This window comes from Mobula birostris, chromosome 7, assembly GCF_030028105.1.
Source record: "Mobula birostris isolate sMobBir1 chromosome 7, sMobBir1.hap1, whole genome shotgun sequence".
NCBI classification, from domain to species: Eukaryota; Metazoa; Chordata; class Chondrichthyes; order Myliobatiformes; family Myliobatidae; genus Mobula; species Mobula birostris.
The window spans coordinates 53,651,364-53,677,442 of NC_092376.1; the positions used below are offsets into that span (position 1 = coordinate 53,651,364).

Consider the following 26,079-nt stretch of genomic DNA (forward strand, 5'->3'; position numbering starts at 1 on the left):
CCATTAAAATGTAGGTTATTGAACAGCCTAGACAGAGTGACATGGAAAGGTTGTTTGCATTCATAGGAGTCTACAATCTGAGGGCACAGATTTGGAATAGTGGGATTTGTTTAGCCAGAGGGTGGTGCACCTGAAATTCGTTGCCACAGTGGTCTGTGGAGTCCAAGTAATTGGGTGTATTTAAGACGGCACTTAATTTGGTAAGGGGTCAATGAGTGTGAGGAGAATGTGGGAGAATGCTGCTAAAATAAAATCTGCCTGGATTGAACTATAGAGCGGACTCCATGGGCCAAATGGCTGATACTGCTCCTGTACCTTATGATCTTATGGAAAGGTTATGGACATAAACAGAGTGTTAACAACTAGGAATAGCAGTTTTTTTCTCTGACTGTATCATTTGTTCCTTTATAATGCAAGCTGAATAACAGCTGTGTCGGTCCATTGAAGTTCCTCAGCTGTGGAAAGAAACACAAATCTGACTTTGTTTTTTAAAATCCTAATGGATAAACCATTTTAAATATGTAATCAAACAGACTTGGGCTTTCCAGTGTCCGATAACCTGAAAATGAAAGATGAATATAAAATTGTGACAGAACAAGTTGGCAGTGCTAATTCTCCCACTAACCTTGCCCCTTTGCCTGGTTAGTCACTCCTCCTCGTTCTGTCCCTGGTCTAGTTGTAGCGTGGATGAAATCACTGGAGAGACAGAGTCACTGGTAGTTACAAAGCAGCTTCTTTATTCGACACAACAAGCAGGCATCATACAGACGGAGACGCTTTTGGTAGGAAGGTCTGCTAGCCCAATGTGGGCTCGATATTTATATGCTAAACACAAAGGCAATCGCTACTTAATAAGTTATAGACAATGCATAGACAATACTTCCTTTTGAAGCTACATACAAAACATCACACCTCCTAACTTCATCCTTTCCTTTCGACGTCAACATGTCTGGGTTAGTATCCACAGCCTTTAGGAATGCAAGTTTTTTTGGCATTTTACGTGCTAACATAGAAGATAAGTAATATTTATAAAGTATAGATAATACTGTCTTCAAAACTACAGCATCTGGTCAAACTACGGCACCAGAAGTATCTGGTATTCAACCCTTTTTGGGAAGCGCATTGTTGTGGACTCAATCCACAGTACTTTGTCAAATAGAAGTCTGGTGGCCAAAGTCATTTAAGTGGAAATGATTCATCTACCCAAAAAAACTCACTCTAACACTAGTTTTCACACACCTTGCCCTCCCATTCTGCAGTTCTTGGAAGTTCAGTATTTACACACCCCAACAGTAAAACAGCTGTTAACTTAGCTAATCAAAACAATCCCTTCAGTTAATGTGCTCTACTGGTTTATAACTGGTAAAAATAAAGATTCTAGCCACAGGCATACCAAACAATTTTATTTATTTTTACTCACACTGTTACATCGGTTTTGGGGGCGGAATGGCCCCCAAAAAACCTGAGGGTCAGTTTGGGGTGTGACGAGAATACACATAAATTAAGATGTTAGCTGGTCTGGGCTGGCACCAGTGGGATCAGCAGTTGGTCCGCCACCTGTCTTCAGGAGAAAGAGAGATAAGGAAAACAATGGAGCAGCATTTGGAGATGTTAATGAAGGGATGGGAGAGAGTAACGGAAGGAGAGCTGTCAAGATCGGCTCCCCCTTTGAACCCTGAACTGTTTGAAGTGATGGACAGGTGATACCCCAGCTGGGGGATAAAAAGGGACAGGTTCGCTAAGGCAAGACACACATGACACCCCGAGGTAACGAGACCCTGGAAGCGGTGCGTCTCCCACAAGTCGGTGGGAAGTTTTGGACGGCTGGTCGCGGGACAAGCCATAGACGCACAGGGTGGAAAGGCACGATCGGCGGGAACCTGGTGTGTGTCCACCCTTGCCTGGGTGCCAGGTTCACCGCAGAGAAACGATCGTATCTGGAAACGGAGGGGTCACGGTCGGTGACCTCAGATGACATCACAAAGGGGTCGCACGAAAGCTGACTGAGAAGAATATCGAAGGTCTGTGTGGAAGCCGTTTGAATATTCATTTGTTTTGCTCTCTCTCTTCTCCCCTCCCACTGTCCATCTCCCACGGCAGCGATTACTGCGAACTGAACTGAACTAAATTGAACTGAACTTTGCGTCACTTTGAAACTGGTCATTTACCCCTAGACAACGATAGAGCTTGATTGATCCTGTTATCTTAATTCTGTGTACATGTGTGTTTATCATTCCTGAACTGTTGGATTTATTATCCTTTTGATTAGAGTACTGTGTTGCTTGTTTCTTTAATAAAACTTTCTTAGTTCTAGTAATCCAGACTCCAACTGAGTGATCCATTTCTGCTGGTTTGGCAACCCAGTTACGGGGTACGTAACATAAGCATGCTAAAATAATGTCTGGGTTAGTGGGAGCAGGCAGATTTAAACCCTCAGTTTGGGTTTACTGAGAGGTGTGGAGTTGGATTTGTCAGTTAGTGAACAGATATATTGGGAAGTTAACGACATAGTGTGTTGTGGAGAAAGCCTCTGCATAATTGTAAATTTTTGTATACAGTATGTTTGTTCTCATTTGTCTGTAAATACTTTTCTCTTCACAACTTTTGGGCAGTTTTTGCTCTTTTTTCACCTGGCACTAAATAAAGCCTCTTGCACTAATGTGCTGTTGCAGCTTACCATCTGTTTTTTCTCTGGTGACTCTCATCAGGCACGCTTACCCACACCTGAGAGGTGTGACAAATATATTGAATTATAAAGCATTAGGTGGGGAAATATTAAAGTGCCTGGAATTTTTAAATGCATATAAATTTTCATGCCTGCATAATGTTTTCAAGTCTTTATAGAGAAGCAAAAAATAATATAATGCAGCCTGTGGCAACTTTTTAATTATCTTTTGTTATAAAGGTGGTATTGGGGGACTACTAATGTAGTATACTTTAAAAAAAGAGATGAAAGGGATAAGCCAGATCATTGCACTGATGATAAGGTTATTGGACAACATGTTGCGGCGATGGTGTAAAAGGTCAATTCAAACACTAGTTGTAATTAGCCGTTTTGTAACCATTAGGCTCTTGAACCTTACTTGCCCCAACACTGAACTGTTTGCACAACTGTGGACTCGTTTTCAAGGAGTCTTCATCTCATGCCCTTGGTATTTTTTTGCTTTTTATTTTTTATTATTTTATTATTTTATTTGTTTTTTTTCTTTTGGTTTTTGCAAAATTTATTGTCTTTTGCACATCTTGTGTGTAGTTTTTCATTGATTCTTTTGTGCTTCTTTGTCAAGAAAATGAATCTTAGGGTTGTATATGGTGACATAGGTACTTAGATAATAAATTTACTTTGAACTTTGATATAAGTGCCTGACTTTTTGGGGGTGGGAACTGACTCTTAATTGATTTTTGGCTGTTTGTAAAATAGCTTGTAATAGTTCCTTTAACTCCATTTGGGTATTAATATTATACAGACAGAGCATACTAGTGGTATTTAGCAATACATATGTAGATTAAAATTTCACATGATAATTGTAGTTCCATTCAAACATGCCCTAGTTATATTCCCTTTTATGCACTGCTCTGTCAAGCGTCACATTTTAGGGGCTAATAAACTCCTGGACTCGCTCTGTACAACATACTTAATTTTTTTACTTCAGTCTGTCACATATTGTTAGTTTCCTCCTTCTTATCCTGTTCTCTTACTTCCTTGAGTTATTGAATATCCTGGTATTTTCCCTTTCCCCTTCTATTTGGTTTATAGCCCTATTTATGTGATTTGCTAGGGCCCTGTTCCCAGCATGATTATTCAAGTGAAGCCCATTCCAACAGACATGGCACCTTCTCTAGTACTGGTGCCAGTGTTACATGGTTTGGAACACAATTTTGCCCCTCAGCAGAACTTCCTCACACCAATCTTTATTGTTCTTGGGAAGACATCCACACTATCTACTTTGTAATCTGCTGATAAGTAGAGAGCCATTGTGGGGATCAGGAATGTCCTTGTAAATTGCAACACAGAAATTCCTATCCCAAGATTGGCTGGGGCCTACAATAATAAACCAAAAAAGTTAATTGAAAATAGATGTTTCTTGCAAGGATGATTGATAAAAATTTTAATCTGACAGATACAACTAGAGCAAGGGGGCTGAATTGAATTGCCCCATAAATTCCTGTGGTGACTGCATTGTGCATTCGGTATACCAATCTGCTCAAGATGCTCATTATAGTGATTAATTTGTAGCCAACAGTTTGTGGGTTTGAGTTTTGAGTGGCTAATAACTATTAAAACAACTCCATGTAGTGAAAGACAGCTTCTGCCATCTTTTAAGTGGAACCTGTAATGTTGGGCCAGCAGTTACAGGCAAGTATTCTAGAACTGAAGCAGGCTTGGAAGTGACTAACTTTTACAGAACTGGAGGCAATTGCAAAAATTTCACTAACTGCAGATGTGGTTAAGAATGATAAATACATCCAACAATTGCTGTCGGCATGGAAGAGCTGGGCTGAATGACTTGTTTCCATGCTGTATGATCCTCAGTTTTGAGAAGATGGAAGTCCTTCACTTGACATATTACACTCAAACCTCTGCTTTCAACTGGTTTCAGAGATCATTAACTCTTTTGTTTTAATTTAGCACCAAATCTTTGTACAGTGATAAGAAAAACTAGCAGAAGTTAGTTAATAATACAGGTAGTGAGTAATCCTTCAAAAACAAATGCTTATAAAATTGCAGTAGGGCATCCCGACTGGATCTTTAAAAACTGTTCAGTTTTATGTAGTACCTGAGATCATTAGCTGCTTGCTCCAATTTAGCTACAATACTGGCATTAAATCATTATTGCCCGATGATTGAAATCCATATTATGCTGAAAACCAATTTCCCCCGGGATCAATAAAGTATGACTATGACTATGTCTAGCCACTTAGAGCAGTTATGAGCAAACATTTTTTCCCATATGAAGGCTTGTCCTACACATCTGAGTATGCATACATGAAATGTATCCACATTGGCCAAATAACAAATGCTATTGCTTGTTTTATCAAAGTTCAAAGCAAGTATATCGAAGTAAGGTATTATGTTACCGTATATTACCCTGAGATACATTGTCTTAAAGTTCAAAGTAAATTTATTATCAAAGTACATATATGTCATCATATACAACCCTGAAATTCATTTGATTGTGGTCACACTAAATTAATCTGTAATAGAATAATCATAATAGAATTAATGAAAGACCACACCAATTTAGGTGATCAACTAGTGTACAAAAGGCAACAAACTGTGCAAATACATAAAGAAAGAAATAATAACTAATAAATAAGCAATAAATATCGAGAACATGAGATGATGAGTCTATTGTGGGAACATTTCGGTGATGGGGCAAGTGAAGTTGAGTGAATTTATCCCCTTTGGTCCAAGTGCCTGGTGATTGAGAGGTAATAGCTCTTCCTGAACCCAGTGGTGAGAGACTTGAGCCTCCTGTACCATCCTTCTGAAGGTAGCAGTGAGAAGACAGCAGAACCTGGGTGGTGGGGGCCCCTGATGATGGATGCTACTTTCCTGCGGTGACACTCGCATGTAGATGTGCTCTATGGTGGGGAGGGCTTTACCTGTGATGGACTGGGCCATATCCACTACTTTTTGTAGGATTTTCTGTTCAAGGGCATTGGTGTTTCCATACCGGTCTGTGTTGCAGCCAGTTAATATGTTCCCTACTACACATCTATAGAAGTTTGATACAGAATTAGTTGTCATGCTGAATCGTTCCAGACTATGGAAGTAGAGGTACTGCTGTGGTTTATTCATAGTTGCACTTGCGTGCTGGGCCCAGGACAGATCCTCCAAAACGATAACACAGTGGGAATTAAAGTTGCTGACCCTCTCCAATGATTCTCCAATGAGAACTGGGTCATGAACCTCTCGTTTCCTCTGCTTGAAGTCAATAGTCAGCTCCTTGGTCTTGCTGACATTGAGTAAGAGGTTGTTGTTACGGCACCACTGAGCCAGATTTTCACTCTCCCCTCCTATATGCTAATTCGACAGCACCTTTAAGACCAAGGTAATATGCCTGAATGACTGGCGTCCTGTCGCACTCACCTCAATAATAAGCAAATGCTTTGAGAGGCTGGTCAAAGATTACATCTGCAGCTTGCTACCGCCCAAGCTGGACCCCCTACATTTCGCCTTCCAACACAACCAATCGACAGATGACGCAATAGCCACTGCTCTACATACCGTCCTTACACATCTGGAGAAGAAGGATGCTTATGTGAGAATGCTGTTCTTGGACTACAGTTCAGCATTCAACACCGTAGTTCCATCCAGCCTCAACAAAAAGCTCAGAGGTCTCGGTCTTGACCCTGCCTTGTGCAGCTTGATCCTAGAGTTCCTGTCAGATTGCCAGCAGGTTGTAAGAGTGGGCTCCTTCACTTCCAACCCTCTGACTCTCAATACAGGAGCCCCTCAGGGCTGAGTACTGAATCCCCTCCTTTATTCCCTGTATACCCATGACTGTATCGCCACCCACAGCTCCAATCTGCTAATTAAATTTGCCACATTGATTGGCCTTGTCTCAAACAATAACGAGGTGGCCTACAGGGAAGAAGTCATCTCTCTGACACAGTGGTGTCAAGAAAATCTCGCTCGATGTCACAAAAACAGAGGAGCTGGTTGTGGATTACAGGAGGAATGGAGACAGGCTAATCCCCATTGACATAAATGGATCTGGGGTTGAGAGAGTGAACAGTTTCAAGTTCCTCAGCATCCACATCACTGAAGACCTCACGTGGTCTGTACACATCAGCTGTGTGCTGAAAAATGCACAACAGCGCTCTTTCACCTTAGGCAGTTGAGAAAGTTTGGTATAAGCCCTCAAATCCTAAGAACTTCCTACAGGGGCACAATTGAAAACATCCTGACTGGCTGCATCACTGTCTGGTATGGGAGCTGTACTCCCCTTAATTGTAGGACTCTGCAGAGAGAGGTGCAGATAGCCCAGCGCACCTGTTGTTGTGAACTTCCCATGATTCAGGACATTTACAAGGACAGGTGTGAGAAAAGGGTCTGCAGGATCATTGGAGATGCAAGTCACCCCAACCACAATCTATTCCAGCTGCTACCGTCCAGGCAATGGAACCGCAGCATTAAAAATCAGGACCAACAGGCTCCAGGACAGCTTCTTCCACCAGGCCATCAGACTGATTTGAGCGTGCTCTATATTACAGTGACTGTTCCATTTTTGCACATGGCATGTTTAATTGGAGACGTAACATAAAGATTTTTACTCGTGTATGTGAAAGATGTAAGGAATAAAGTCAATTCAATTCTTGTGGTACAGACTATGACAGTGGAGTTGTTGGCAAACTTGAATATGGCATTGGAGCTGTGCTTAGCCACACAGTCATAAGTGTCAAGCAAACAGATCGGGGCTAAGCACACAGCCTTGTGGTGTACCTATGCTGATGCAGATTGTAGAGGAAATCTAGTTGCCAATCTGATCTGACTGGGGTCTGCAAGTGAAGAAATAAAGGAGCCAATTGCACAAGGAGGTATTGAGGCCAAGGTCTTGAAGCTTATTAATTAGTTTCGAGGGGATGATGGTATTGAATGCTGAGTTGTAGTTGATGAGGACCATCCTTTTGTATGCATCTTTGCTGTGTGGATGTTCTAGGGTTCAGTGAAGAGCTAATGCAATGGCATCTGCTGTGGACCAGATGCTCAGGTAGGCAAATCAGAGTGGATCTAAGTCACTTCTCAGGCATGAGTTGATATGTTTCATCACCAATCTCTCAAAACACTTCATCACAGTGGATGCAGGTGCTACTGGATGATCGTCATCGAGGCGGATTACTACATTCTCGTTGGGCACGAAGAAGTACATTCTTGCAGGCATTTGCAGGAAAACGGAAATGTAATAAGATTTTACAATAAAACATGGGCAAAGACTGGCAACACCAATGTGCAAAAGAAGACAAAGTGTGAAAATAAAGATAATACAGAGAACCTGCATTGTAAAGAGTCTATGTAGGTAGTAAAAGCAAACCTCTGTATCTCCTCCCTGATGGGAGGAACAAGAGAGGGCATGGCCTGGATGGTGGGGGTCTTTGACAGATGCAGCTTTCTTGTGACAGCGTGCAATGTAAATGGACTCAGTGGTCAGGAGGGCTGTGCCCACTACTCTCCATAGCTCCCCCCCTCCCCATTTTATTTCTATTTTTAAATCGCATCTTGAAATATTCTTACTTGGATACTGAAAAAGAGCATGGTTAGTAAAGGCAACTCACTACATGTGATCCTGAGGCAATATTGTAGTTAGTAAGCTTTGCTGTTTTGTGTATATTAGTAAAGTATAAAAAGTTCCAATGATAATGAAGTTGCTCCTGTTGCTCCAGCCTTTTACTTGAGATTTTATCGTTCACTATATTTTTTAAAAGATGGCTGTACTAAATTTTAGCTTTACCCCTAAATTCCATTCTTTGTCCTGATGATTAAAACTACTAGATACATTGAATAATTAAAAACGCACAGAAGCTGAATTGTTACGGTACCAATGGGAGTTGAATACAGTAAGATCTTGGTACAAAAGTACCAGTGAATTGAAAATCATTTGGAAGTTGCAGCTACAATAGTGAATGGGCCTAGAGTTGCTTAAGTTTGGCAATACAAATTTCAGACCAGTGTTTGAAATGTCTACTTGGATTTATAGAGTATGAATAGCTCCAGATCATAGAAGCTTAGGTAATAGAAATTCACTTTTATAGGATTTGCAGATCATGACCAATTTTGCGATACAGAATAAAACATTTACAGAATTTATGTGGCGTGGGAGTGAAGTAAATAAATACAGAATTGATTTCAATTCACACTTGCGCACGCACACACAATAGCAATTTGTGTGGAGTTGGAACAATATTATACACTGTCCATTATCTAACTGGCAAAATAGAAATAAATGATTTATGCCTGTTCTGGTGTTCCTAAAATTTCAAAAATGCTGTTTGCATGAGAGCACACTAGCTATTTCATAATTTGTATTGACGCAATTGATCTGCTTGAATCAAGCATAGTAACTGAACTATTGAATATAGAACACGACAGCACAGGGACAGGCCATTCATTCCATAATATTCTGCCGAATCAGCTAACTTGAACCTTTTGGAAAGTGAGCAAACTGTTATACATCAGTCATGCTGTCTTCTTCAGATTGATCAATTTGTTCATTTAATACACATGTTGAATATTAGTTTTGATTTCATGAAATTTGTTGCATATGCACATTTCTCAGAATACTAATTAGATTAATGTTAGTTGCTTTAATTTGTTTAAGATTACTAAGGATATGTTAGCAAAAATGTTGAAGTTTATTTTTAAGTTGTTTGGTTACAATGATTTTTTTAACTGTCCAATTAATGATAAAACCTATGGATTTAATTTTCATTTCTTTAGAACAAACGTTTAAGATAAAAAGGTTAATTTGCTGAACACTAAGCTCTTAGCATGTGTTTTCAAGCTCTTAGTTATAGTACACATTGTGGAAGTAGTTTGACATGACTAGATTGATTATATAACCAGCTGGTAGTGGATGCATTAGCTTTATGTACGCCTTGAGGTAAATGGATTTTTTTTTCTTTAGGAACCATGCTTCCCTGTTGTAATTTTCCATTAAAAATATTAATGCATGTTTACTCCATTCAGCCCTAGTGTTAGCTCCACTATTCAGTATGATCACTACTGATCTACTTCACTCCCATTTTCATTCGGTAAGCTGTTTCCCCTTGATTTCCTGAATAATCCACAAACCTGTTGATCTTTGGCTGGGGTACACTTGGTGACTGAGCCTCCAGAGTTTCACCATAGAGAATTTTAGATATTTGCTTATATTTGTTTGAAGAAGTTTTTCATTGTAGTCCTCCTTCACCAACCACTTTGTGACAGTTACTCGTGATTCTAGATCTCCTTACTTGGGGAGACATCTTGCCTTTAACTACTTTTGTTAAGCTCTGTAAGAATTATAACAAAATCATTTTGGGCTTGTCTACTACACCTCATGACAAATTTCTTGGACCAGAAGTCAAACTAGTGCAGTTTCAAGATGTTGCCATCAATATTCTGGGTATAAGCAATCCTAATGGCTTGCATGTCTGTATGTTACCCCTTTAATACTTAGTATATAAGTACACTAGGTTCCTTTTGACTACCAACAACATCATCTCCCAATCTTTCAGCATTAAAAATACTTTTGCATTTTTAATTTTTTTTACTGGTAAAATGGATGAATTTTTATTTTTTTCCACATTTTATTTCATCTACCATGACCTATTCACTTTGCCGTTTTAAGGTCCCTGTAGTCTTTACATCCTCCTCTTGGCACACATTGCCATCTTTGTATCATCAGCATATTAGGATATACTTGATCTTCTCATCCATATCACTGATATAGATTGTGTTGTTAGAATCAACTCTTACAGAATCTGCAGAAATGACCCTTTGACCAGTTTTCGCTAAGTTTTTTTGCCATTCAACTAACCAATTTGTGCGAGTATGTTATCTCCAGCACCATGCACTCTAATAATCTTGCTTAATTTTCTCTTGTAAATATCAAATGTCATATGAAAGTCCAAAATTGCTACTTCAACTGGTTTGTAATCATTTATTCTATTTGTTACAAACAAAAACTCATTGCAGATTTGTTGGAATATGATTTTTCTTTCATAAATCCATGTTAACTCTGCCACATTCTATTATTATTATTTTCTAAATGCACTGCAACTACAGTGTGTACAATAGTAATAGATTCCAGTCTTTTGACTGTTAATGAGAGGCTAGTTTTTACCTCCGCTTCTAACACAAAGTGTAGTAGTAAAATCAAAGGTGGAACTTTGTGTGCAACAGAATTGAATTCCATTTAACCTTATTAAATTTCCATTTAACAATGCCTCAAATGTAAGCAGCATTGTGCATCTGAGGTTTTGTGAAAGCCTTTTATTCTGTGGTGTTCAATAGAAAATATATTGGAAGTATAATTTATCCTTTTAGAAGTTTATAGAATATCTGTTGATGATATCCAGTGTTTCTTTTTGTTCTTGTAGGTGAACATCATTCCAGTGATTGCAAAGGCTGACACCATTGCTAAAAATGAACTTCATAAATTTAAAATCAAAATAATGGGAGAACTGGTTAGTAATGGTGTACAGATCTATCAATTTCCAATTGATGATGAAACAGTAGCAAAAATCAATTCAACCATGAATGTAAGTAGTTGTAGCAAAACTGTATCATAGTTTAATTCAACCCAGCTTTATAAACTTATGAATGGGGAAAAAATAGGAAAGTGTTCTAAAAGTAGAATTTTATACAGAGAAAATTATTAATTTAACTGGGAAGTGAAATACAGCTGCATGCTTTCAGCACTACTGCTTGACTAAAAATTTCTCTATTGAAAAGAGTGGATCTGCTAATTTGCAGCTTTAATTTTTATTTACTTTGTATGTTCCTTTTAAAACCCTTTTTCTGAAACAAAATGTATATAAGCAGATGAGCCACCTGAATTTAAGATTTATTTTCTCTGCAAACAGATAGCCATGCTATATTTCTATTGACCTATTTATACTAATTTAATTCTTTCAAATTTAGGGCCACCTACCTTTTGCTGTAATTGGAAGTACAGAGGAAGTGAAAGTTGGTAATAAAATGGTTAAAGCTCGTCAATATCCCTGGGGAGTTGTGCAAGGTGAGGAAAGAAAGTAGACCTTTTTAATGTTTTTAGATGAGGACGTTTTCATTGGTATGAGATTCTAGGATCCAAGAGCACAGAGGATATTTGCATTAGTGGAAGAGTCTGGGATCCAAGAGCACAGCCACAGAATAAAGGGCATCCTTCAGAAAATGAGGAATTTTTCCAGAGGGTAGTGAATCTGTGGAATTCATTGTGACAAAGGGTTGTGAAGACAAGTCCTTGGGTATATTTAAGGCAGAGATTAATAGGTTCTTGTTTGGTGAAGTGGGTTAAGGGCTACAATGAGAAGGTGGGAGTATGTGATGGTTGGGGAGGGGGTTATCAGCCATGATTGAATGGTGGAACAGGCTCAAATGATATTAGAGAGGGTAAATGTATCTGTCTTTTTAGGTGTTTAGCTCAGAAGATATTTTTTCTTAATTCTTTGTTGTGCAGAAAACTTCTCAATATCATTTTAATTGCTGTGTTGTCTTGGAGCCCTGCATTTTGTAAGTCAAATAGAGGTATGACATAGACATGCGTAAATAGTGGGACAGTAAGGCATATTGTTGAAAAGAAAGACCCTAGGGCCCAAATCTGTAGTTCTCTGGGAGTAGGAACACGGGTAGATAGGCTGGTGAAGAAAACACATGGTTTGCTTTCATAGGTCAGGGCATGGAATGTAAGTTTTGGGATGGTATACTATCATCATCATCATCAGGTTCCATGCCCAGTTTGAGCTTTGACTGCCATGGCCCACACACTCCTGTTTCGGGTCAAGTGGATCAATTCATTGGTATTCATTTCCAGTTCTCTGGCTGCTGTCTCCAGCATCATTTGTCTTTGTCTTCCTTTGCTTTCTTCCCTTCAATCTTTCCCATAATTACCATGCATTCTAACTCCTCTTTCCTAATCACATGTTCAATGAAGTTACATTGTATTTTCATGATCTCATACGTTATTTCTCTTTTTGTGTTTGCTCTGTTCATGACATCCTCGTTAGATATTCGTTTCGTCCATGATATTCTTTGCATCCTCCTCAAAAACCACATCTCTGCTGCTTCAATTCGTTTCCTCATGTTACTAGATATTGTCCCACATTCTGAGCCATATAATGTAACTGGATAAACATAACATTTCAGTACTCTGAGGCAGGTTGTCATGCCTAGTTTAGTACTGGTCAGTATACTCTTCATTCTCATAAAAGTGTCTTTTACCATCCCTATTCTTCTCTTGATGTCCATGTCGCACCTGCCATCTGATGTCACCCAACTTCCTAAGTAGCAAAAGTTCTGTACTTGTTTTATGTCATCCCTGTTTACTCTCAGCCTGCAGATAGGATTCTCCTTTTTGGATATCATCATACATTCTGTCTTTTTGCAATTGATAGATAGACCGATTTTTGGACTTTCTTCAACAATTATTTCAATTAAGTTTTGTAGTTCTTCCTCCGTACTTGCAATTAACACAGTGTCATCTGCATATCTGAAATTATTGATGTTTTCACCGCCAACTTTGATTCCCAAAATGTCTCTTATTTTTTGTAATATTGTTTCACTGTACACATTAAATAACTCAGGGGAGAAAACATACCCTTGTCTAACGCCTCTCTTGATTTTCCTAAACTGACTCACTTCTCCATCTATTCTTACAGCGGCAGTTTGTTCCCAGTACAGATTTCTGATTAGGCGGAGGTCTTTCGAATCTACATCTAGAGTTTTATGTAATACTTCAAATAATTTATTGTGCTTCATTTTATCAAATGCTTTTGTGTAGTCGATAAAACACATAAACAAATCTTTTTGCACTTGAATAGCTCGTTCTGATAGTATCCTTAACATCAATATTGAGTTTCTTGTACCTTTGTCTTTCACAAAACCACATTGTTCTTTACCTATTTCAGCTTGTATCTTACTTTTAGCTCTTGTCATCAAAATTCAATCGTCTTCAAACAATTCCTGAATATACTCAGTTCTTCTGTTCATAATCTCATCTTTTTCCATGATAATGTTACCGTCCTTTGCTTTTAAACATCCACCTGAAGAACAAAGGAGCTTTTTACCAGTGATATTCTTGATTTGTTGATGTAACCTTTTTGGATCAGTTATAGGGATTCGTTCTATTTGCTCACATTCCTGGTTTAACCATTCGTCTTTGGCTTTTTGACATAGGCTTTTATCTTTTTTATCTAAGGACTTATATTCTATAGGATTTGCTTTCTTCAGTCTCCTTTCTTCCATTAGATTTTTTATTTCATCTGTCATCCATTTATTCTTTGTGCTTTTTTCTTTTTTAGGAATCACTGACTTTGCTGATTCTACCAAGGTATCCTTTAGAGAGTTAACTTTCATTTCTACATGATTGCTATCATCTTCAACAGATTCTATTTCTAGACTTTGAAATCTATTCCTTACTTCAATTGTAAATTTTTGTCTTAAGTTTTCTTCTTTAATTGCAAGTAGTCAAGGGATTGTTCAGGTATTTGCTTCTTTAGTTTTTTAAGTTTTATTTTTACATGACATATTACTGGGTTATGGTCACTATTACAGTCTGCACCTGGATATGTTTTGCATTGAGTCACTGAGTTTCTAAATCTTTGGTTTATAGTAATAAAGTCAATTTGATTTCTGGTGTTATCACCTGGACTGTTCCAGGTCCACAAGCGTCTTGGATGGTTTTTAAAGTAGGTATTCAAAATGACCTGATTATTCATCTCGCACCATTCTATCCATTTCTCACCTCGCTCATTTCTTTCCCCTAGTCCAAATTTTCCTGTGGTATTTCCATCAGCACCTTGTCCTACTTTAACATTTAAATCTCCCATGACAATAACAATATTTTGAGATTTACATCCATTCTTTGCTTGTTCAAGCTCTTCATAGAATTTATCTATATCCTTATTTGTTCCATCTGTTTTTGGTGCATACACCTGTATAATTGCTAAATCAAATGGTTGTCCTCTGAATCTAACAAGGAACATTCTTTCTGATATTGCCCAATGTCCTAAAACACTTTTTGCCATGCTTTAATCCGTAAGAATTCCTACTCCATTAGTATAGGATGTTCCACAAGAATAAATTAGTGTTTTATTTCTATTCTGACATGTTCCAGCACCTATCCAATGAACTTCGCTAATTCCCATGATGTTAATCTTTAGTCTTTCCATTTCATTTATCACATTGTTCAATCTTCCTGCTTGATATAGAGTTCTTACATTCCAAATGGCAATAATTTTCTTTTGTGTTACTTGAATTTTATGAGCAGAAGCTTGGTGACTTAGCTTGGCTATGGTACAGGTGGATGAACATTTGGGAAGAGAAATGGCGATTTCTTTAGTTCACCCAACAGAAGGCAATAGCAAACCACTATTGCTAGATACTAGGTTTCCTAGAATCTATTTGCTAAGAAAACCATGGTATACTATAACTTTACAAAATACTTGGCCAGAATGTTTACCCAAGTGTTGTGTGGATTGGAGGACTTTGGTTATTGGAGGGGAATAAATAGGCATGGTGTGTTTTCTGTGGTGTAAAAGAGGCTGAAGGATGACTTGATACTCATGTATCAGGTCATGAGAGGCAAATAGTCAAAATCTTTTTTCCAGCTAGGTGAATGATGAACAAGAGGCACAGGTTTAAGAGGAAGGCGTTATAATTTTTAGGAAAGAATTTTCTGTTTTTTTTTATTGAGAATGGTTAATATCTAGAATATAATCCAGAGGAGGTAGTGGAATCAGATACCACTACTATATTTAAGAGGGATTTAGATTTTTAAATGGGAAAGTCAGCAAGGAAACATGAAACTAATATGGACAAATGGGATTAATATAGCTGGGCAAAAATGAATAGCCTGAAAGTGGTGTCTGTACAGCCTGTTTCTGTACTCTGTGACTCTATTCCCAGGATTTTTGCTATGCTGCTCTATTTGTCCTAAGAATAAAAGTTATTGTGAAAATATCACTCACTAATTTCTAGGTGCTCTATAGTCTGGGCAATTCACAACTCAACAGCCTGGTCTCCTGAAGTGCAGTTCTGATATTGGTTATATGATGATGAAAGCAGCCCTGCTGTGCAAAGTCTATGGCAATGAACACGATATCTGACTACTGCTGTACAGTTTAAATTCAAACCTGGACTGGAAATACAAAATTTCTATCACATTGTTTTTAATTACATTTCCTTCACCTCTGCCTTAAACATACATAAAGACTTGGCCTCCACAGCTCCCTGTGGCAATGATTCTACAGATTCACCACTCTCTGGCTAAAAAAAATTCCTCCTCATCTCCATTCCAAAAGGACACTCTTTACTCTTGAGACTGTGTCCTTTTGAATCACTAACCTTCTGTGGAACCTGGAAAGTGCAGATAAAATTTGAATGGTGTGGGAGTTAAGAGTCATAGTCGGAGTGAAATGCAAGATTGATAGGTAACTGGAAACTGTGGGTCTTGCATGCTGGTTGATTGGAGATGTTCTACAAAGCAATCATCAGCTTGCACAGGAGAACACACTTTGAGCACTGAGTACAATGAAGTAGAAGTAATTGCAGTTTTCAGGCTCTGGAAAGAGGAATGAGCGAAAGTGGTTAGCAGGTGCATAGCAGAGGTAGTTGATCTTTACTAGTTCACTCTTGCATTTGCACCTTTGTATTTTTTGTCATTGTAAGTCTACAGCTAATTTATTAAATATAAAAATAATTGATCATTCTTTGAATTTTAAGGACCTTAATTATTCTTAAGAATTGATACTAATCTTTATTGTGCCAATAGATTTTTTAAAATAATTAAGACATTTTGTTATGTTCTTAACTTGTCTGTGTATTATTTCCAAGAATTTTTCCCAACTTCTAATTGACAGTTCAAATTTTTTTTTCAGTTGAAAATGAGAACCACAGTGACTTTGTGAAGCTGCGAGAGATGCTTGTTTGTGTGAACATGGAAGACTTAAGAGAGCAGACCCACACCAGGCATTATGAGCTCTATCGTCGCTGCAAATTAGAAGAGATGGGATTCAAAGACACAGATCCAAATAATAAGCCAGTCAGGTATAAATAGAGTTGAACATATAGCATTCAGCAAGTTAATACAATATTGTGATCACTGTGTATTACTTCTGAAATGTTCTACAGCTTCCACTGCAGTTACTTATCAGGGTTATTTAATTGATTTCTTGGGTGTTTAAGCATTACTAAAACATCTTTGGCCTTAGCTATTCTACTTGCATTTCAAAGATCTCAGGATTCACGCAAAGATCAATTTTTGGCTCCTTTGTCCACTTTCAATCTATCACTTATGACCATATGATTGGCATTCACAAGTGCACTGATAGCTCACAACCTTTGATGTGTTATTAACCTATTGAACTGCAGTTTGCTTCAGCGAAGCATTGAGGATACAGATTTACAATCCTGTGCAAATTGTGCATCCTTGCAGCTACTGTTTTCTGCTGGCTGTGTAATTATCTGTCTGAACTCCCAAGTGCAATTTCTGACTCTGGGTGCTCTGTCACAAAACTTTACAATTCCATGTATGAGATTTATTTGCCTTGATATATCAGTCATAGTCATAGATCAAGACGGAAATAGCCCTTTGTCTCCATAGAGCATATGAGCTGTCCAATTGCACTTTCACATCAACTTTCTCCAGATTCTATCACTCACCTATACACAAAAGGGCAATTTGCAGTGGCCAATTAACCTTTTGACCAGTAATGTCTTTGGGAATCCAGACATTGGAGAAAGCAGATTGGAAAGGTGGGTGTTGGGAATAAAGCAACAAGAATTGCATTCTGCTCTCTTAAAAGGAGGTTGTGAGAAGACAGTGGAGTATTTTGTTGGCATTGTAGGTGCAAGTCCAGGTTTATGGAGTAATGATAGAGGAGGAAGGATGTTTTTTGCTAATGTCATCATACTATACTTGTGAATATGACATGAGGATTCAGTGAACATGGAAACCTGTGAAAGATGAGAATAAAGGGGACCCTCTTGTTCTGATTTGAAGGGGAAGTAGTAAATCTAGAATCCAAGAAATAGAACTGACTGAGGGCCATTCTCGGCTGGGTGGAGGAGAATCCTTGGCTAGGGAAGGTATGAAGGGAGACAGGTATGGGAGGTGACATTGTAAGAATTGATAAAGCTGAGGAGAGGGGAAAAAAATCAGGGTAAGGGTTTTCCTTGCAGGAAAAACTAATTGTGGTAACTTTAGTAGCTGTGGACTCAGTATGGTTACTTATTCAAAATGTGTCACCAAAAATATGACAAATTGAAAGGAAAGGAAAAGAGAGTGAATCACATGAAGTTGAAGGGTGGAAATTAGCTAACAGATTGGTAAAACATTTCCATTTCAGAACAGGAACAGGTTGAGGAAAGGACTAAGTTAGGACTGGTCCAAATATTCCATGTGCAAATTTATTATTTAGAAGCACTATTTGTAAGCAAAAGATGTGAAAGGAGTTGTGGGTGAAGTTTTAGAAACTAAATTTAGCCAGGCTTCTTTTTAAGAAATACATTGAGAATACTCAGCAAAAAATGCTGATGTGGAGAGTAGATATCTGTGGAGCCATTAAGACATTAAGAGCCAGGAAATGTTCCTCAATAACCAGCCGTAAGTATTTAATAAACATTAAGAAGACCTGAACCCTTGAGTACAGTACTAAATACATCTCTTGTCTGAAGAAACACTAATTACTGCTTTTCTTGCCAATTTTGCACCCACACCATTATTGACTTTCATGTATGTTCCAAAGTAGGCTATCAAAATTTATAAAATAGTTTTGGATTCCCCTTTCATGGTAGCTGCAGATCTGCCTTTTTCCTTTGTGTCAACGTAGGGATTGAAACACCAAGTCCTAGTAGCTCTACTGTCTCTCACTGTAGGTTCACACATGACATCTCTTTATGCCATCTGTTATGTTTCTCCTACTCATCCAGGGAGTTCTAATTGCATTGTCCTTTTTCTTCCTCCGTTTCACTGTGATTGACTAAGGAAATAATCGTCCTAAAGTTAGTTCCATTGTTAAGTCCTATTGAAAGCCCATGGGGGAAGGACAATTGAAACTTAAATTCAGGGAATGCTGAGTGTGTTTATAACCAAAAAATTAATCAGCATTGATTCTATTTCTCTTGCCAATTTAATATAATTTAATTGAATTATATCGGTATCCTTGTGTTAAGGCTATATCTCTATCAAATAATTAATTTCAATTAATTGATACTTTCTTCTAGCCTTCAAGAAACGTATGAAGCAAAGAGAAATGAGTTTCTTGGTGAGCTTCATAAGAAAGAGGAGGAAATGAGGCAAATGTTTGTGATGAGAGTTAAAGAAAAAGAATCTCAGCTAAAAGAGGCAGAGAGGGAGGTACTAAAAGATTTGATTACTTTAATATTTAAAGCTTGCACAAAATTTGATTTCTGCTTTGTATGCAAAGAGTTTGAAATCAGAAAATACTGTTCAGTATATACTGGCCATGGATGGCTGAACCTTTTGTTGAAAGGTGCATGGTAAGCATTGCATGAAGTTGTGGCAGATTTTATTCAATAAATATCATTCTCTACATTGTGGGTAGATAGTGTTGAAAATAGATTAGTTTATTTGCACTAAATATAACTTTGCACAAAGTTAATTATTATTTTATTTTCTGATGTATGCAACATCTTCCTATACAGACAATTAAGATCAACAATCTGAGTTATGGCAACAAATTCAGCTCCCAACTGCACACTGATCATAATACCCTGCCTCATTGTTTGAATTTAAAAGCTTTGAAACTTTGAAATTGTATTTTAATGTCATTAGTGTAAGTTTGTGTTTCTTAACATAAGATCTTTGTAGTAAGTGGGTTTACTTCCACATAAACTGCGGATTATTTCCTTGTCATTGAATTAGCTAAATGACATTATTGCATTATAGTAGGTGAAAGTCTCAGTTGCTGCTCTAATTTACAGTGAGAAGATGTTGCAAGGAGAAATGCCAACACATCAGTTTTCATGTGGTGGTAAATAATCTATCCTGGATAATTTACCTCGGGGAAAGAAGGCAAGTGGGGACTGTTAAGACTTGTCTGCAGACCAGGAAATTAAGTTGTTAGTAACTTAGCAAGAGCCAATAAAAAGCAGCATGGTGTAAGTGGAGCAGCCGTTGTTGGAGTGGGCCAGGGTGAGAGTGGGAGGCTTTGGCTGAACAGGTGAAGGCTAAGAGTGTTGAGTCTTTTGAAATCATTCAGTTGATTGTAGAACTTAAGCTTAAGAAGTCAAAATTATTACAAGTATAAGCAGGGTGATAGTTAAAGCAGTGAAATGCTCCTCCACTAAGATGAGGGATTGCAGGGTACCTAAAGGTCCCTGTCATGAGCACGTCTGCAGGAAGTGCACACAGCTTCAGCTCCTGATTGACAAGGTCAAGAAACTGGAGCTGGATGTACTCAGGACCTTCTAGGAGGCTGAAAACTTTATAGATGAGACTTTTATTGAGGTGGTCACACCCTGGGTGCAGACTTAGGATAATAGGTGGGTGGCCTTCAGGAGAAGTAAGGTGAATAAACTGTTAGTGCAAGGCTCCACTGTGGCCATTACTCTCAGCAACAAGTATGCTCCTTTGAATACTGCTGGAGTATGACCTGTCAGAGCACAGCAGCCAGTGACACTGTGGCTGGATCTGAGGCTCAGCAGGGAAGGGTAAAATCAGGTAGGGAGATAGTTATGGGTGACTCCTAGTTAGGGAGTCGGACAGGAGTTTCTGTGGCCGCAAGAGAGATGCCAGGGTGGCGTGTTGCCTCCCATGTGTTAGGGTCCAGGATGTCTCAGAGCGGCTGCATAATATTCTCAGAGGAAGCTGAGCAGCCAGAGGTTGTGGTGCACATTGGCACCAATGTCAGGGGTAGAAAGGGGGAAGGGGTCCTGTGCAGTGAGTATTGGGAGTTAGGGAAGAGGCTGGAGAGTGGGACCTCCAAGGTAGTAATCTTTGGTTTACTGCTGGTGCTACTGTCTAGTCAGGGCAGGTATAGAATGATAGTACTGATGAATGCGTGGCGGAGGAACTGGTGCAAGGAGCAGTGTTTCAGGTTCTTGGATAATTGGAACCTTTTCCGGGGCAATGGTGACCTGTACAAGAGGGACCGGATGGCACCTAAACTGGAAGGGAACCGATTTCCTGGCCGTCTGGTTTGCTCCTTGGGAGAGTGCAGACTAATTTAGTACAGGAGTGGGAACCAGAGCATGGGGTCAGAAAGTGGAGGGATAGTGAAGAAGGTAGATGTCAGAGCCAGAAAAAAAAACAGGCAGGAGCAAAGTAATAGATAGAATGGGAAGGATAGTTTGAAGTGTGTGTATTTTAATGCTTGGTATATTATGGAGAAAGGTGATGAGCTTGGAGCATGAATCAGTACATGGAACTATGATGCTGTGGCCGAAACAGGCTTGGCTGAGAGAGGGCCAGGAATAATGTCCCTGGGTTTCAATGTCTTAGACAAGATGGAGAGGGAGATAAAAGAGATGGGGAGTTGCACTACTAATCAGGGACAATATCACAAGTCAGAGGGGATATTTTGGAGGACTTACCACTGAATCTATATGGGTAGAACTCAAATAGGAAGGGTGCAATCACTCTGATGGGAATTTTTTACAGACCCCCCCCCCCCCCCAGTTATCCTACAGGCAGATTAAGGAGAGGTATAAAAACAACAGGGGTTCTTGTCATGGGGGACTTCTATTTCCTTAATATAAACTGGGACCTTCTTAGTGCAAGAGGTTCAGATGGGGCACAGTTTGCTAGGTGCATCCAGGAAGGTTAAATCAATATGTAGATAGTCCAACAGGAGAAGCTGGTGTTGTGTACTGAGCTTGGCCAGGTGACTGACCTTCCAGTGAGTGAACAGTGACCACAATTCAAGTTTTAAGATAGCAGTAGATAAGGATTAGTATGGACTTTGTAGCAGGGTATTAAATTGGAGCAGGGGTAAGTTACTAGAGTTTTAGGCAGGAACTGGGAGAGTTAATAGCAGTCTTTGGGTATACCCACATCTGACATATGGAGGATATTTAAAGATCAACTGCACAGAGTACAGGACAGGTATGGTCCAAGTAGAAGAAAGGATAAAGTTCAAAATAAATTTATTATCAAAGTACATGTACGTTATACAACCCTGAGATTCATTTTCTTGCAGGTATGCTCAATAAATCCATAATAGAATTTGAACCGTAATAGAATCAATGAAAGACTGCACCAACTTGGGCACTCAACCAGTGCAAAAGACAACAAACTGTGCAAATAATAAAGAAAGAAATGATACTAAATACATAAGCAATAAATATTGAAAATGAGATTGAAAGTGAGTCCATAGGTTGTGGGAACATTTCAGTGATATGGCAAGTGAAGTTGAGTGATGTTATCCACTTTGGTTCAAGAGCCTGATGATTGAGGGTTAATAATTATTCCTGAACCTGGTTGAGAGTCCTGAGGCTCCAGTACCACCTTCTGATGGAAGAGAGCATGTCCTGGGTGGAGGGGGTCCCTAATGATGGATGCGGCTTTCCTGTGACAACGCTTCGTGTAGAAGTGCTCATTGGTGAAGAGAGTTTAGACCATAAGATTTAAGAGCAGAAGTAGGCCATTCAGCCCATCGAGCCTGCTCCGCCATTCAATCATGGGCTGATCCACTTCATCCAGTCATCCCCACTTCCCTGCTTTCATCCCATACTCTTTGATGCCCTGGCTAATCAAGAACATATCTACCTCTGCCTTAAATACACCCAATGACTTGGCCTCCACAGCCGCTCGTGGCAACAAATTCCACAGATTTACCACCCTCTGACTATAGTAATTTCTCCACATCTCAGTTCTAAAGGACGTCCTTCAATCCTGAAGATGTGCTCTCTTGTCCTAGAATCCCCTACCATGGGAAATAACTTCGCCATATCTAATCTGTTCAGGCCTTTTAATATTTGGAATGTTTCTATGAGATCCCCCCTCATTCTCCTAAACTCCAGGGAATACAGCCCAAGAGCTGCCAGACGTTCCTCATATGGTAACTCATTCATGGAATCATTCTCGTGAATATTCTCTGAAACCTTTTCAATGTCAGTACATCCTTTCTAAAATAAGGAGCCCAAATCTGCACACAGTACTCCAAGTGTGGTCTCACAAGTGCCTTATAGAACCTCAACATCACATCCTGGCTCTTATATTGTATACATCTAGAAATGAATGCCAGCATTGCATTCGCCTTCTTCACAACAGACTCAACCTGCAGGTTAACCTTTAGGGTATCTTGCACAAGGACTCCAAAGTCTCTCTGCATCTCTGCACTTTGAATTCTCTCCCCATCTAAATAATAGTCTGCCCGTTTATTTCTTCCACCAAAGTGCATGGTCATACACTTACCAACATTATATTTCATTTGCCACTTCTTTGCCCATTCCCCTAAACTATCTAAGTCTCTCTGCAGGCTCTCTGTTTCCTCAACATTACCAGCTCCTCCACCTATCTTTGTATCATCGGCAAATTTAGCCACAAATCCCTTAATGTCATAGTCCAAGTCATTGACATATATCATAAAAAGTAACAGTCCCAGCAGCGACCCCTGTGGAACTCCACTGGTAACCGGCCCACAGCCAGAATAGGATCCCTTTATTCCCACTGTCTGTTTTCTGCCGACCAGCCAATGCTCCACCCACGCTAGTAACTTCCCTGTACTTCCATGGGCTCTTATCTTGCTAAGCAGCCTCATGTGCTGCTCCTTGTCAAAGGCCTTCTGAAAATTCAAGTACACCACGTCTACTGCATCTCCTTTGTCTACCCTGCTTGTAATTTCCTCAAAGAACTGCAGTAGGTTTGTCAGGCAGGAATTTCCTTTCAGGAAACTATGCTGGCTTTGGCCTATCTTGTCATGTGCCTCTAGGTACTCCATAATCTCATCTCTAACAATCGATTCCAATAATTTCCCAATCACTTATGTCAGGCCAACAGGTCTATAGTTTCCTTTTTGCTGCCTCCCTCCCTTCTTAAATAGCGGCGTAACATTTGCAGTTTTTCAGTCAACTGGTACAATGCCAGAATCTATCGATTCTTGAAAGCTCACTGTTAACACCTCCGCAATCTCTCCAGCTACTTCCTTCAGAACCCGAGGGTGCATTCTATCAGGTCCAGGAGATTTATCCAACCTCAGACCATTAAGCTTCCTGAGCATCTTCTGAATTGTAATTTTCACTGCACAAACCTCACTTCCCTGACATTCTTGAATGTCCAGTATACTACAGACATCTTACACTGTGAAGTCTGATGCAAAATACATATTCAGTTCCTCTGCCATCTCTGCATGTTACATTACAATATCTCCAGCATCATTTAGTATTGGTCCTATATCTACCCTCAACTCTCTTTTACCCTTTAAATACTTAAAAAAGCTTTTAGTATCTTCTTTGATATTAGTCGCCAGCTTCCTCTTATAATTCATCTTTTCCTTCTGAATGACCTTTACCCATGATGGACTGGCCTGTATCCACTATGTTTAGTAGGATGCAGCTAGTTAATATACTCTCCTCTAGACATCTTTAGAGGTTCGTCAAAGTTTTAGATGTCGTGAGTAATCTTCACAAACTCCTAAGGAAGTAGAGGTGCTCCTGTGCACATTTTGTAATTGCACTTATGTACTGACCCCAGAACAAGTCCTCCAAAATAATGACACAAAGGAATCTTAAGTTGTTGATCTTCTCTACCTCTGATCTTCCAATGAGGACTGGCTCATGGACCTCTGGTTACCTCCTCCTGCAGTTAATAATCATCTCCTTGGTCTTGCTGACATTGACTAAGAAGTTGATGTTATGGCACCACTTAGCCAGATTGGCAAAGTAAGAGGACCTTGGATATTGAGGGAAGTGATGAATTTAGTCAAGAAGAAAAAGGAAAAGTATGTAAAGCTTAGGAAGTTAGAATCAAACAGAGCCGTTGAGGATCATAAAGAAGCCAGGAAAGAACTCAGGAAGAGACGAACAGATTTTTAAAAGAATTAATGTCTATGGGAATTGTTATATACTATAAAATGTAGGAACAAAATTAGGCCAATGAGTTTATTTTGTCTGTTCTCCCATTTAATCATGGCTGGTTTCTTTTTTCCCTTCTCAACCCCATTCTCCCACCTTTGCCTTGTAAACCTTAACCCCCATAAGAATCAAGAATCTATCAACCTCTACCTTAAGTACACCCAGTGACAGAGAGGAGCTGACACTGAGACAGTTCAGCCATGGTGATTTTGAATATTGGACCATTTGTAGGCCAAATGGTCTACACTTTCTGTTTTCTTGAGTTAAATATCTGGTCACCAGACATTAGTGGTTGCAAATTAATTGCATCTGTGAGCAAAGAATATTAGAGTGTTCATGCAAATAGTTAATGTTTATGAAATTAAAAGCAATGATAATGCTAGGTTTAAATAAAGAAAATGCAAGTGCAGAAGTAGAGGTCCGAGGGTCAAACCCAGCCAAGTCCGGAGGGCAAAGCCAAAGGTTGAAGACTGGAGGTAGAGCCCTGAAGGAATCCATAAGGGCCAGCGTCACCAAGGGTGGAGGTTTGCCCTAGTCTGGAAGTCAAGGCCCAGAGTTCAAACCCATGATTAGCATCCTGAGGTGGAGGCCAAATGTCTGTGAGTCTAGGTACTGATCTGGGTATAAGGACCAGAACCGCCTGTCCTGGGACTTGTGTGGGTGGGTGGTTGGGAAAGAGGTTTGCTTTGCTGTTGTTATCGTTTTGTTTTTGCTGCTTGTGTTGTTCAGTGGAACATTGCAGACGTGCTAGGTCATCGTCAGAATGTGCAGCAACTAATCCTGAGGCGTGCAGGTTGTTCAAGCAAACGACACATTTCACTGTGTTTTGATGTACACATAATTAGTCTGAATCTAATGTAAACCAAAATTTCTCCATAATGTGCAGTTATGTTAATGCGTTTTCCTTGCTGTGGTGTTGAATTTCTCGTCTGTGGTATTTAATTTCTGTAAAAGCATTATTATAGCCCTGAGTATTAAAAGTATATTGGCTATTGCTGTTAACTTTTTAACTTCCTAAGTGAAAGCGATAGCTTTCTGAATCAAGATATCTTTATCTGTAGAATCTCATAAACTGAGCCCTGATTTTTTAAAATTGTGATCCAACTTTTAGATGGTCTAGATTTTGTATATGCACACACTGTGCATGTTTGTAATATATGTACACTGTATATTAGATATCCAGTCTTTTTTTATTGGGTAGGGTGAAGCAATCTCATAAACTAGAGGTGGGCAGATTGGTCATGAGACGGTGGAAATCATTATGCCATAGGATAGCTGGAAAGTGTGGCATTGTACCAAGCTTCTTGCAAGCAATACGGTCTAATCTTTATAATTGG

General features: G+C 39.2%; 1 protein-coding gene across 4 annotated transcripts in view; it reads left to right on the forward strand.

The window, feature by feature from the left end:
* septin10 (septin 10) overlaps positions 1–26,079 on the forward strand; it is a 90,864-nt gene that overhangs the window by 60,830 nt on the left and 3,955 nt on the right. For all 4 annotated transcript variants that reach the window (XM_072263166.1, XM_072263168.1, XM_072263170.1 and 1 more), the window contains 4 exons: positions 11,086–11,247; positions 11,630–11,726; positions 16,585–16,753; positions 18,932–19,064. In XM_072263166.1, the coding sequence (XP_072119267.1) occupies positions 11,086–11,247; positions 11,630–11,726; positions 16,585–16,753; positions 18,932–19,064 (561 nt within the window). The remainder of the gene's footprint in view (positions 1–11,085; positions 11,248–11,629; positions 11,727–16,584; positions 16,754–18,931; positions 19,065–26,079) is intronic.